The sequence below is a fragment of the Cucurbita pepo genome, chromosome LG01, assembly GCF_002806865.2.
Source record: "Cucurbita pepo subsp. pepo cultivar mu-cu-16 chromosome LG01, ASM280686v2, whole genome shotgun sequence".
NCBI classification, from domain to species: domain Eukaryota; kingdom Viridiplantae; phylum Streptophyta; class Magnoliopsida; order Cucurbitales; family Cucurbitaceae; genus Cucurbita; species Cucurbita pepo.
This window is the reverse complement of record NC_036638.1, coordinates 16039887-16053650: the sequence shown is the minus strand read 5'-3', so window position 1 is coordinate 16053650 and position 13764 is coordinate 16039887. Positions and strand designations below refer to the sequence as shown.

At 33.7% G+C, this 13764-nt stretch overlaps 2 protein-coding genes across 4 annotated transcripts in view; one reads left to right on the top strand and one right to left on the bottom strand.

Annotated features, from left to right (window-relative positions):
* The first annotated feature begins 21 nt into the window (after window positions 1-21).
* LOC111807660 lies at window positions 22-1504 on the top strand. Its single transcript, XM_023693479.1, has 3 exons — window positions 22-401; window positions 593-766; window positions 946-1504. Exons 1-3 carry the CDS (start codon window positions 122-124, stop codon window positions 1227-1229), a joined length of 738 nt encoding a protein of 245 aa, XP_023549247.1. The 5' UTR covers window positions 22-121; the 3' UTR covers window positions 1230-1504.
* Window positions 1505-4829: 3325 nt separating this feature from the next.
* Window positions 4830-13764, bottom strand: part of LOC111789292 (sodium/hydrogen exchanger 8) — a 48807-nt gene continuing 39872 nt past the window's right edge. For all 3 annotated transcript variants that reach the window (XM_023670015.1, XM_023670029.1, XM_023670022.1), the window contains 3 exons: window positions 9854-10118; window positions 6243-6535; window positions 4830-5409 (listed from right to left, as the gene is read on the bottom strand). In XM_023670015.1, coding sequence (XP_023525783.1) covers window positions 5095-5409; window positions 6243-6535; window positions 9854-10118 — 873 coding nt within the window. In that variant the 3' untranslated portion in view covers window positions 4830-5094. The remainder of the gene's footprint in view (window positions 5410-6242; window positions 6536-9853; window positions 10119-13764) is intronic.

Sequence of the window (13764 nt, the reverse complement as noted above, 5' to 3'; positions counted from 1 at the left end):
TTTTTTTTTTTTTTTTTTTTTTTTCTTTCTTTTTTGTTTAATAAATAAACCCTTTTTAATAATTTATAAATCCCCAAATTTGAATTCCCCAAATGCCACTTTCAATTTCACTAATTACACCATGAATACTCTCACTGACCTTCACTCTCTGCCGTTCTTCAACTCCGCCGTCCACCACCCATCTTCCCCGCCGCCGATTTCCACCGGCTACTTGGAAGATGCCTTCCTGGAATTCACTTCCAAACGACCTCGTTTCGATCACCATCTTCTTCAATTGGAATTCCCTCACACCTACTGGAGTTCCTGTTGCACGTGGGAAGGAGATGCCTTCAATTCCACCAACCATATCGACCATATCAATCATAATTATGATTATTATTATTATGATACGGTTTCTACAGGTGGGTTTTATTTANTTTTATTTTTTTTTTTTTTTTTTTTTTTTGGCTTTTTTTAATTGTTCATGGTGAAGCTTATTAAATGAACCAACTTTATTTGGAAACAAAAAAACAAACGTACGGTTTGTTGGGGTTGCTTTAATTGAATGAAACTGAATTGGGTTTTTTGGTTTTGACTTGATTGAATGATTCAGATGAAATGTTCGGCGCATCGCCAAAAAGCAGAATTAGCGACGAAACCAACACAGATCTATCCATGGGAGATATGAAAACGCCAGAAATTGAAGCGTTTTCCACTCCAAATGATTTCTATTATGAACATCAAGCCGATGCTGAGTTTTTGCCTTGCAAGCAGCCAATTTCAACAGGTTTTTTTTTTTTTTTTTTTTGAGGTTTTTATTCTATGAATTTGAGCTGATATGGGTATTGGGTATGCGTAATTATAATCAAAATACGATCTTGGTGGGGCAATTTGAATAATTTTGCAATAATTTTGCAATAATTTTGATGGGTTTATTTAAAAATTTGTTTGGTTTGAATTGATCAGATGGTGGGAGTGTAACAAAGAGGCCGAAAAAGAGGAAAGTGGTGTATCCATTTGAGTTAGTGAAGCCGGGAGGTATCGACGGGGATATAACCTTAAACGACATAAACGAAAACATGTTGATGCCGCCGACACGGCCAGTCCGACACCCAGTTGGGGATTTCGCGTGTCGGCCGTGCGTGTCGGCGGAGGGACCGGGGCTGTCTGGGAAAGCCGTGGTGGCGCTGACCAAAATCCATACTCGAGGAAGGAGAGGGAGCATCACTATTATTAGAACCAGAGGCTAAACCCCCAAATATTGTACAGAGAGGAGAGGAGAGAGAAAGAGGGAGAGGAGAGAGAAAATGTGTATTCTAATATAATATAATATAATATAATATAATATAATATAATATAATATAATATAATGATTTGAGGGATGGAAGGAGGTTATGAGTTTAAGGCTGCCTGTAATTGAGTTTTAATCAATGTTTTGGGTGTTTGGTCATTTACTCAGCACAGAAACGCAGTCTTTTTGGTCTGAACCTAACGAGGCTTTGTTGCAGAACAAAAAAGAAAAGTGGAAAACAGATGAAAACTAGACAGTTTTGTGTACAAACACCGAACGAAAACAACGGTTCGATTTTATGAAACTGTGTGCTATGGGTCGACCTTATAAGCTCAATTTTAAATCATTTAAGAATACCGGCTTTGAGTTGCTCGCTCTTTTATCATAATTATAGAAACCCAGTTAGCAATTCGATCGTAGTGTTTTTACATTTAGCTATCACATTGCGTTATGACACTTTGTGCTATGGGTCAACTTCATAAGCTCAATTTTAAATCATTTAAGAATACCGGCTTTGAGTTATTCGCTCTTTTATTATAATTATAGAAACCCAATTAACAATACAATTGAAGTATTTTTAGATTTAGCTATCACATTGTGTTATGCCAATAATTGCGTTTTATATTGTTAAAATTTGGATTAAAAAATATATTCCGACAAATTTGAATGATAAACTTGTAATAATTCAAACCCAAGATTTGAAATTTGAATTTGGTATTTGATGGTATTGACATTCTTTTGTATCTCTTACGACATACTCACTTTACCTACTTCTTACTTCTTACAAGTGAAAGCTATCTCCATAGACCAACATAAAGTTCTTCGAAAAACTGTATAGTTCGTATGATTGATCTACCGAAAAGGAAGATGCATTTTGTTAGTATAGATAAACTTTGAATTCTTTATAGTTTTTTTTTAATCATTCTTTTTTCGAGATTGTTTTTGTCCGAATGTGACATCGGTTCATTTATGTATCTTTCGTTTACTCAGGTGACACATATATATCTTAAGAAGGAGTCGAGAAGCAGGCATTTCCTATATTGTGGCAGTGACTGCGTGGTCTGACACCTAAAAAAAACATGAACAAATCTCAAACTCAGAACCCACTGCTGATTAAATAATTGCTCAATAAAACCCAATTTATTTCGTAACCCAATTCGACAATATCCAACACATGGGCCCTTCCCCCCTCCTCTACTCCACTTATCATGTTGCTGCATCCATCCACCCAACATCACACCCCTCCAATCCCTTTCCTTTTAACCTAATCAATGGTCCAATGCAAATATAATCTCACGATCCGTTTTACATCGAGCAATATGTGGATGAACTCTCGATATAGCTGTAACAACAAGACGTATAAGCAAATCAACTTATGAAGTTTCTACTAATATAAGATCGCCCAAGAAACATCCCGAACAAATTAAGTTCCGAAAAACTAGTTGGTATCGGATGGAGACGGTGTTATTTAATTTGGGTTGAAAGATAGGTAATTTTAAATTGCAAGCTGTAAGGCATGAAAATGGCGGCAATGCATACCTACTAAGTTGAACATTCGGTTGTGTCCATTTATTCAAAATATAGGATCTATTCTTTGGGAATGGCCCCTCTTTTTTTCTTTTCTTTTTTCCTTTATTTTTTTTTAACTTTATTATAATAATAATAATTATAATTATAATAATAATTATTATTAAATATATTTATTTCTTTTTGGTTTTGACTTTTATATGACTTTTGTAGGGATGGGTTTGGTTATTTGAATCACAAATTTCCCAATCAATTAATCACAATCTCAACCACTTTTTGAATTTTTGTACTTTCAGATTTACTATTTAATCACATTTTCAAGTTAGCTGTTTAAAAATATATTTAATATATTGTTTTAACTTTTAAATTAAGCCCTTTTTTTTTTCTTTTTTTTCTTTCTAATTCCTATAAATTATTTTCAAGATATAATTTCATACTTATTAATGTATTGAATTTTGGTTAACTTATTGACATTTCCATCAATATTTATTAATTAATTTGAATATAATACTTATATCAACAAATTAAATAATGTTTGATCCCACATATTTTTGTTTGCAATATTATGAATAATCTTTTCATTTATTAATAAAAAACTTTAGAAATATATATATATATATACTTTAGTGATTCAAATAAATAGAAGAAGAGGCATACTTTCCAGCTGGTGATATGAGCTTGCTGAACCTAAAACAAAAAGCTAATTAATTCATCCTTTTCTTGCTTTCCTTAGGATTGCTTCACACTCAAGCCAACTCAAATTTTTCGCCTTTTTTTCAAACCACGTAAATTCAAATAAATAAATGTAGGTATAATTGAGTAGTCTCTAAATTTAAAATTGTGTCCGATAATGTTTAATATGAATCATTAAATGTTAAATTTTGTATTTAATAACTCAGTCACATGTTTGATGTTCTTCTTGAAAGTTGATAAATTAATGGGATGATTAACTATTATTTTTCGCACTAAATTAANAAAAAAAAAAAAAAAAAAAAAAAAAAAGTGGGTTTTGTTGTGTCACATGCTAACCATTCATTTCAATTTTTACTTTTTCATTATTATAATTTAGCAGCCAAAAAAAAGAAAAAAGAAAAAAAGAAAAGAGAACCCATTTTTTATTTACAAATAATAAATTAAATAAAAACATTGATATCCGTGATAGAATGTCTGCTACTTTTGTTTTAGTTTCTTTTCTTTTTTTTTTTTTCTTTTTTTCTTTTTTCAAATCCCCAAAGATGAGGAAATTATAATATTTTTTAAAATATATTTATCTTGGGATTTCAACTGTTTAATTTTTTCTTTTTAATTAAAAAAAAAGTTAATACTGACGTCACAGGGTATTCCATGACGTAGGATCACACTATGGATGATATTTGCGGATCCTGATTGTGGGCCAAGGCCTGCCACCTTGGGCCCAACAATGAGTGTGTTTAGTCTCGGACTTAGAAATATGGGCTTCAACAACTTGGAAATATGGCCCAATACTCCCACACAATCAATCGAAGAAACTAAGCTACTGAGAGATCAAAATCTCTTGGGGTATAAAAAATGTCGAGTTTGGATTGGACCTAAATTAAACTTTTAAGGCTAATATCTTTTAAAACACAATCATATCGTCCTCTAGATCTTCACTTAGCAAATGAGTGAATAGCGTAAGTGATGATCAAATGTTGTTTGTTCACTGCGAATCGAAAGTGATTTAGGCCAACACAATCTTAATGTTGGAACTGAATTCCATTAGACATTTAGAATAAACTTTTGGAATACGACATTGTTTTGGTGTTTCTCGAAGAAGTTTCAACGGAGAACATAAGTCATTTAAAGCGTTTTGGATTGAGAAAAGATCGGTTTGGCTGTTTGAAAAATGCTTTCAACTCATAAGTTTGATCTATTTAGTTTGTGAACAAGTGTATGATAGATCTCTAACTTTCTTGATAAACCTTTAAACTTAAAAAATGTCTTATAGATCTCTAATTTGTTTGAAAATTTTCTGAAAAGATGCTCGAGTTACCTACGGTTGGCTTCATTCTCAAAGAAAAAGATTAAGACGATTGTTTATAATTATTTGGTCATGGTCAAACTACATCAGGCACCCACTTCATGCTGGGAATTATTTCCTGTATGTCCAATGGTAACATGAACTGCTCTCTAAACATAAAATAACTTCAAACAAGGACTCCACCCGCTATCAAATACACGCTTATTTCTATGTTATATAGCCCACATGTAGACCACAAACAGACTAATTTACAAACAAAATGAAAAATAACCACACCTATTATAACGAGTTTCTGAATTCATGGAACCTGGTGAAATGAAAGTACACTGGGTGAATCAATTCTCACTACGACACCATCATCCTCAGCACCTGATTCCTCACTTGAATCATCCCTTGCATTAGTCTCATTTTGAGCTGATTTTTCTTGTGGTGGCCGAGCAGTGCTTGTTGGTAGCTTTCTTGCATCTAGCCTGTTTCTCATTGTAGCAGCTCCTTCTGATTTTACATATGGAAGGGGAGCACATCTATATGAAGCTATCGAAGGATTTGACCGGCTAAGGGATGGTTCAACAACGTTGCCTGGAAAACTCTTAGTTCGCTGACGAGTATCAACCTTGCAGAAAGATAGGATGAAATCAAAATCAAAATGTAATGACTGAGATATTAGGACGAACTGAACAAATACCAGTCAGTTATCTTTGGAAGCCAAAAAGATAAAAGATACCTTTTACTAGGTATAAAATTAGTTAGGAATCACGGCTCTCCACAATGATATTGTCCACTTTGAGCATAAGCTCTCGTGGCTTTACTTTTGGTTTCCCCAAAAGGCTTCGTATCAATGTAGATTTATTCCTTACTTATAAACCCATGATCTACCCCTTAATTGGCAAATGTGGGTCACCTCTCCCACAATCCTCAACAATCCTCCCCTCGACAAAGCACACCATAGAGCCTCCCCTAAGACCTATGGAGCCCTCGAATAAAGTACACCCTTTGTTCGACACTTGAGTCACTTGTGACTACACTTTCGAGGCTCACAAGTTCTTTGTTCGACATTTGAGAATTCCATTGATACAACTAAGTTAAGGGCACGACTCACCACAATGGTATGATATTGTCCACTTTGAGCATAAGCTCTCATTTACTTTTAGTTTCTCCAAAAGATCTCATACCAATGGAGATGTATTCCTTTCTTATAAATCCATGATCAACCCCTTAACTAGCCAATGTGGGACACCCCTCCTAACAATCCTCAACCGAAACAAAGAGTACTTAAGAATAATTAAGAAAAAGACGTACAATCAACTAATATCCCATAAGAAGAAATCTTGATCTTATCAAATACCCAACTGGAAAAGTTTGCCTAACAGAATTTAATAGCTATATTGAGATTACGTTGGGGGTTTATTTATAAAGTGAAATCTGAAATATTACAACTGAACATACCATGCTGCCGTATATGCTTAGCTGCATTGCCTTTGCAGACAAGCTCTCAGCTGGACGCTCAGTTTTTTCAGATTTCTGCTTCTGTGGTGGTCTTGGAGCGGACAATAGTTGAGGCCAACTCATAAGACCAGAGTGATCTCTGCTCGGTGATCTTTGAAGGTGATCGGCAGAAGATGATGACTGATTTAGAATGTTATTTGATTGAAGGGCAGCCATGTCAAAAATGATTACTCTTGCTCTTGTTGTAACTTCATAAGAGGAGCCTTGATGAGAAAAACTAGAACCACTCATACCTGTAAGAATCAATAAATAGCAAGTCTTAACAGTTGTTTCCTTCTTTGTACATGAAAAATTGAGGATACGCATCCACTGTAAATGACATAAAGAGTTATGCCAGGATTGGGTCGTATCAAATTATCAATATAAAGTGCTTCGCTATTTATCATAACCAAATAAAGAGATTCAACGAGAACTAGTTAAAGAAAACCATTACTTACAAGTACATACACACACAAGACGCATAGCACACACTTGGTACTATGCATATTAAGAATTGACCTTAATTCAAATGAAAAGACTGCCACGATAAAAGAAGTGATCCTGGATCATATAAATCAATAAACAGAGAGATAACCAACAAAATAGATGACAAGGTAAAACACATATCGGTTCCAGAATTTTATTTTCATTTACTCAAACATCCTAATGAATAAATTTCCATAGGTTAAATTGTAGGTGAAATCGACATAGCAAGCCACGTTCCGACTACAACATTTAAACTGCAGTTCAGAAAAGAGATTTCACATGGGCAGAAATAACGTTCAATTCCAGCATTTAACCTGACAACTGCATCTTTCCCTTTCATCTTTTTTCGATCAGTAGCTAAAACATGAGTCAAAAGAAACCTACGGCTGTAGTCTTATTCCTGAATGTTATCGGTTCTTCCTATCCATGGAACCATGGCTGAAGCGCCATGTAGAGTTCTGATAGGAACTAGAAGAAAAGTCCTCACTATCCATTTTTAAATGCCTTACAATACCTGCCCAAATACACCTTCAATAAAAGGGTGCTATCAAACTGAACCATTGTTAGTATTCCCCCAAAATTTTTGTCTTCAATTTTTAGAAAGGAGCTTTCTAGCGAGGGTCAACAGTCTCCTTCCAGCTCCACCCAACTTTGCAATGGTCAACATCACTCCTATTAAAGCCAAGCAATTATCACTTCGTGTCGCTTCAAATCGTTTCTCACATCCTAGCTTATTCACATGGAAGTATTGCTTCACCTCATACACCCAACCGTGGAAATTTATTCAATTAGATATGTGGGATCTCCAATTTTCTGCTCTTCATAGCTACTTAATTTACTTCTATTACCAGGTCAGGCACTTCATTTTTTCAAGAAAATCCCTACTCCAGCAGCACTACTCTTATCATTTAGATCCATTCTGGTCTGATGTCCATTTTTAATAATTATTTCCATTATTTTTAGGGGAAAATTTAATTTTAACCATGCTTAAAAGTTAGTGAGAAAATTTTTAGCTTAAGCTTTTAATTCTATAGATTTAACCTCTAAACTTGAAAAAAGTGGTGAAATTTAAGCCTTAAACTTATTCAACTAATACTCTTCATTAGTCAAGTTTTCGCTTCTCTAAAGTTGTGACCAGTGATGGACGTTCTTAAGGTTGGATGAGATTACATTTTGGATATTGATTATTCTAATTATGTTGGAGGCTTTTATATAGTTGAATTTGAGTGTTTTCATGATTGGGTTTGTACAGTCCAATGCATGATTTTATTTTTATTTTATCTTCTTTATTTTATTTTTAATTTTATTTTTTATATTTGTTGCAAGTCTAAATTAGCTTGCTATTTTTTCTTCTTAAGAGAATTACATGTCTCTTTTATAGGGAAAAACTAACTAAATCAAAATTGATACATAATAGATTATTCCTTAGTTACAAGGTAATCTAAATAAAATTTCTAGATAAGATAAATCTAAATAATAATCCTAGATAATAGGTATCTAAATTTAAATAAGTCCTACCACATAAATTCCCCTTATCGAATGGGATTACAAAAATATCCTTCTATACTCCCCTCAAATTGAGTAATAGATATCATTTGTTTTTAGCTTGGATAATAACTACTCATGAATTACACAAAAATCTCCTAACATAAGGCTAATCCTTCCGCACTCCCCTCAAGCAGAAAATGAAAATATCTATTATTCAGCTTGGATTGGATAAGTTTATGTGCAATATTGATTGCACAACTTCGACGACACGACTTGAACATCAAGAAATGACTTTAATGGTAGCTGTGAAAACTCCAAATAAATTTGGTCCGGTGGATGATGGGATAACTTCAAATAAATTTGGTTATGAAAGTTTCGAATAAATTTGGTTTAGGTGGATGATGGGTAGCTATGAAGACTACGAATAAATTTGTCAATGGTAGCTATGAAGGCTACGAATAAATTTGTCAACAATAGCTATGAAGGATTCGAATAAAACTTGACAGTACCTATAAAGTCTGTGAACAAAACTTCATATGATGGATGATCGATGGCTATGAAGGTTTAACTGATACCCTTTTCGAACACAAGATTAACGAAGGAATATACCTTTTCAGGACCTTGGATCTAGTTTGTTGAGTTGAGAACGAACATCTCGAACCAAGTACAGCCAAATATTTTGGGTGTAAGAGAAATCAAAGGTTGTTAGGACAAAAAATACGATAAGGTATTTCACCTTTATGAATTAAGGAGATCATGTGATTTATTAAGAAACAACTCGTCAAAACAGCATCAACCATGTATATAAAACATTAAGGCTCTTGCTGTTTCGAGGAGATGACAATTCTTTCTGCAATTCCATTTTAAGATGGAGTATCAAACCAAGGGGATTGATTAAGGATTCCATATTCACCTAAATAAGAAGTACGAGCATGAGAGAAATATTTTTTGCCAAAAAACCCAAAAAGAAAAGGGTTCTGAACTCCAAACCTAAAGCTTCGTAGAATCCTAGGTTAACAAAAAAAGATAAAAAAAATAAAATAATAAAAAAAACTCTAATGGACCTAATTAACTTAAGCAGGAGAAAGGAAAAAGGCAATAAAAGACAAGGTAACTAATACATTTATAGAAAACATAACCATACTAATATAACAGCTCAAAGCATCCTTCATTCTTTCCTTTTGAGAATGAAGTATAAACAACAGTAGTGAAAGTTGTAAGTTGACACAAGAATCGAAAGTAAAGCATAAGAATTGTCAGTAGTTTATATCATTTCATTATGGTTAAATGAAGAACACAGTTCTCAAATACACTTATCATCATTTGTTAACCTAAGCATAGCACAATAAATTAGAAGAATATACCCTCAACTAAAAGGTTAGAGGTTCGAATCCCAAATGCACACGNAAAAAAAAAAAAAAAAAAAAAAAAAAAAAAAAAATAAATAAAAAAAAATAAAAAGACACCGTCAGCCTTAGTGCGCATAAAAATTGTTATAATTTAACTATTTCTACCAGCTCTATTATTATATTTCCAAAACAAGAACTTAGCAATACAGTTCACGTCATTCCAACCGCATATAAGTATAGTTTGGTTACCTGAGTTTTCCATAATGTGGAAGCTCTGGTTCCCATGCGAAGAGAACAACACAGCGGGTGATGCTATCAGTTCCTCCTGGATGCCAGGACTTTTGACAAATCCTTCCAATAGAAAGCCAATAGAATGGCGTGGAATTTCTATTGTTTCTCCTTGTATATACATAGTCATTACTGACCCTTCAACAACAAGAACTCTCAGATCTCTCATTTCTATTCTCTCAAATACTTGTGGAAGCAAAAGTTTGGCAAGAACAATGGAACATTCCTGCAAGCAACCTCGACAAAATAAGCATTGACAATTCTACTGATACATGATAACTTAATAAGTATGAGAAACATATATGCCCCTTAGACATAATGGCTTCAAGCTTCTGTTAGATCTAAATAACAGGGTAATCAAATGGATGAATGGTGTAAACCAACTCTTGTAGAGACAATTTATTTAAAGTGATGACCGAAATGATACAGCCTTTGGTCCTATTTTAAGAACGAAAATCTGACAGCTAATTCTAACAAACTTTAACAACATTATAAACTAAATCAAAATAACAAACACTTGCAGTTCGGTGACTTCTCCCTACTTTTTTCCCCTTTTACTTCAGTAGGTGCTTTTGGTGACTTCTCCCTACTTTTTTCCCTTTTACAATCAAACACTTGCACTTCGGAATGGTAATATGCATAGGTAACATCAAAATCTTTTTCTCCATCCCATTCTCCCTACCCAACCACTCACACACTCGATTTAGATGAATATAAAGAATAGGAGAGAGAAAATGCAAGGAGAAATATTGGCTTAAAGTTTATATTGATTACTTCAAGTATGTTAAGTGAAAGAGAATACAGAAAAAAGCAGAAAATTATATTTTCTAAGTACGGACTACTGGGATATATATGGTTCAGTTTACTATGTATAACTATCTACCATATATAGCCATTTACTATATATATATATGGTTCAGTTTACTATGTATAACTATCTACCATATATAGCCATTTACTATATATATATATATGTCTTTTACCGTATATAGTTTTACTATACATAATCACTGAGTAAACTATAAATAAGCCAAATTACATCACTCTAACAATTCTCCCACTTGGAAATTGATCCAAACAACCAAAATTTTTATTCTCAAACGATTCATCTCACCATCAATATATTCACTGCACCAGACCAATTAAGGTTTTGCACAAAAATTNGATCTAGATGAATACAAAGAAAAGGAGAAAGAAAATGCAAGGAGGAATATTGGCTAGAGGTTTATATTGATGACTTCAAGTATGTATAGGAATAGAGAATGCAAAAGAGTACATTTTCAAAGTATTGCCTAGGGGATATATATATGATTCAGTTTTCGATATATAGCTTTACTAGATATAGTCATTTACTATATATAACTATCTACCATATAGTCATCTACTATATATAGTTGTTTAGTGTATATGACCCCATTTACTATATATGCCATTTATTATAGTGTTACAGTGCATAACCATTGAGTAAGCTATAATAAGCAACCAACTCTATAACCTAACATGCTTATCCATGAGAATTCATATTTATACTCCCTACCCTATAACCTAACATGCTTATCCATGAGAATTCATATTTATGCTCCCTACCCTTGTGGACTGCTTGTAAATCATGTTGCCATGGCCTTCCAAGGAGTATATGGCAGCATCCTAAGATGTCATGCACAACTTGATCTTTGTAACTGTTTCGAATAGAAAAAGGAATAATACATGTCTTTGAAACTTGAACCTCACCTCCCTTTTTAATTCAACTAATTTTATATGGATTGGGGTGNTAAAACACATATCATCTTCTTCCACTAACATGTAAGTGAAATGGTACCATCATAACACCCTTCACAATCTTCCACGAACTCTTCCCAAACTCGGCTGCATAACTTGTGATATCCAACTGACTAATAGAAATCAGATTTTTCTTGAGACCAGGAATATATCTGAATCCTTCAATGTCCATTTATTTTCAACGGGAGTTTTCATGCATACATCCCCCTTTCCATCAATCTCTAAAGCTTTGTTGTCGGCAAGATACGCCATATCAAAATTTTTAGATTTGAAATTTCGAACCGTTCCTTGTTTGGAGACGAATGAAAAGATGCACCTGAATCCAAAATCCATAATTCAATCAGGTTGTCCACGCTGAGGATTAGAGTATCCCTATTGTCTTCTATTGAACTTATAGAATCATTATCATCCTCCGATTTGTGATTTTGCTTCCTCTTTGGTCTTGTACAACCTGTCCGAAAGTGTTCTTTTTCTCCATTATTCCAACATGTTGGTCTGTTTGGAGATTTTTCCCGTTCTTTGATTTTGATTTTGATTGGCCATGTTTGTTTGAGCCCTTCCATTTACTTCTTCCCCTTTGGTCCAAACTGAGAGTACTACCAGATGAATCTCAAATTTCTCGTTTGCAAATACTTTCATTCAGAACTACATCTCGAATTTTATTGAACTTCAGTTTCTTAGATCTCGGGAACTGCTGATCGCAACAACAGTATCCAAAGACAGACTCGGGTAAAGATGACATCAAAATCAAATACTTTAATTTCATCTTCAAAATTAATTACCACCGAACTCATTTGACTTTACAATCATATTGAATTCATTTATATGATCTACAACAAATCCACTTTCAAACATTTGTAGATTGAACAATCTCCACGTCAAATACACCTTGTTCATAATAGATGGTTTTTAGTACATATTTGACAATGCCTTTAACAGATACGTCATTGTCTTTTCCTTGATGATGTTGAACGCCACATTTTTTTTAACAACGTCAACTGGATCAACCCTAGAATCCGTCGATCCTTGAGCTTCCACTGCTTGGTCATGGTATCCGGCTTCTAACCAGACAAGAGTTCGTGAAGATTTTTCTTGTACAAATAATCTTCCATCTGCATATTCCAGAAACCAAAATCGAATCCATCAAACTTCTTAATTTCAATCTTTGAGCTTTCCATCTTCACAGATCGTGGTGAATACCTCTTAGCTTTGATACCAATTATTAGGACCGCAAACAACTCACACAACTTGATCTAGATGAATACAAAGAAAAGGAGAAAGAAAATGCAAGGAGGAATATTGGCTAGAGGTTTATATTGATGACTTCAAGTATGTATAGGAATAGAGAATGCAAAAGAGTACATTTTCAAAGTATTGCCTAGGGGATATATATATGATTCAGTTTTCGATATATAGCTTTACTAGATATAGTCATTTACTATATATAACTATCTACCATATAGTCATCTACTATATATAGTTGTTTAGTGTATATGACCCCATTTACTATATATGCCATTTATTATAGTGTTACAGTGCATAACCATTGAGTAAGCTATAATAAGCAACCAACTCTATAACCTAACATGCTTATCCATGAGAATTCATATTTATACTCCCTACCCTATAACCTAACATGCTTATCCATGAGAATTCATATTTATGCTCCCTACCCTTGTGGACTGCTTGTAAATCATGTTGCCATGGCCTTCCAAGGAGTATATGGCAGCATCCTAAGATGTCATGCACAACTTGATCTTTGTAACTGTTTCGAATAGAAAAAGGAATAATACATGTCTTTGAAACTTGAACCTCACCTCCCTTTTTAATTCAACTAATTTTATATGGATTGGGGTGTGGGTTAGTTTTGAGATTCAAGGCATTCACTAACTTTTTTGACATGATATTTTCACTGCTTCCTTTATCAATTATAACATTGCAGTTTTTCCCATTGACTGTACATCTATTCTTGGATAATGAATGTCGTTGTGTGGAAGAGTCTGTTTTAGGTGTAAGAAGTAATTTTTGTAAAGTACAAGATAGTTGGTCTCCTTGCTCAATTTATGTTGTTTCCTCCTTGGATTCTTTGCTCG

Excerpts from the sequence above, each read along its gene's own strand:
- LOC111807660 (XM_023693479.1), top strand. The coding sequence starts at position 122 with ATGAATACTCTCACTGACCTTCACTCTCTGCCGTTCTTCAACTCCGCC. Across the intron at positions 402-592 it reads TTATGATACGGTTTCTACAG|ATGAAATGTTCGGCGCATCG; the intron begins GTGGGTTTTATT and ends TGAATGATTCAG. Across the intron at positions 767-945 it reads CAAGCAGCCAATTTCAACAG|ATGGTGGGAGTGTAACAAAG; the intron begins GTTTTTTTTTTT and ends TGAATTGATCAG.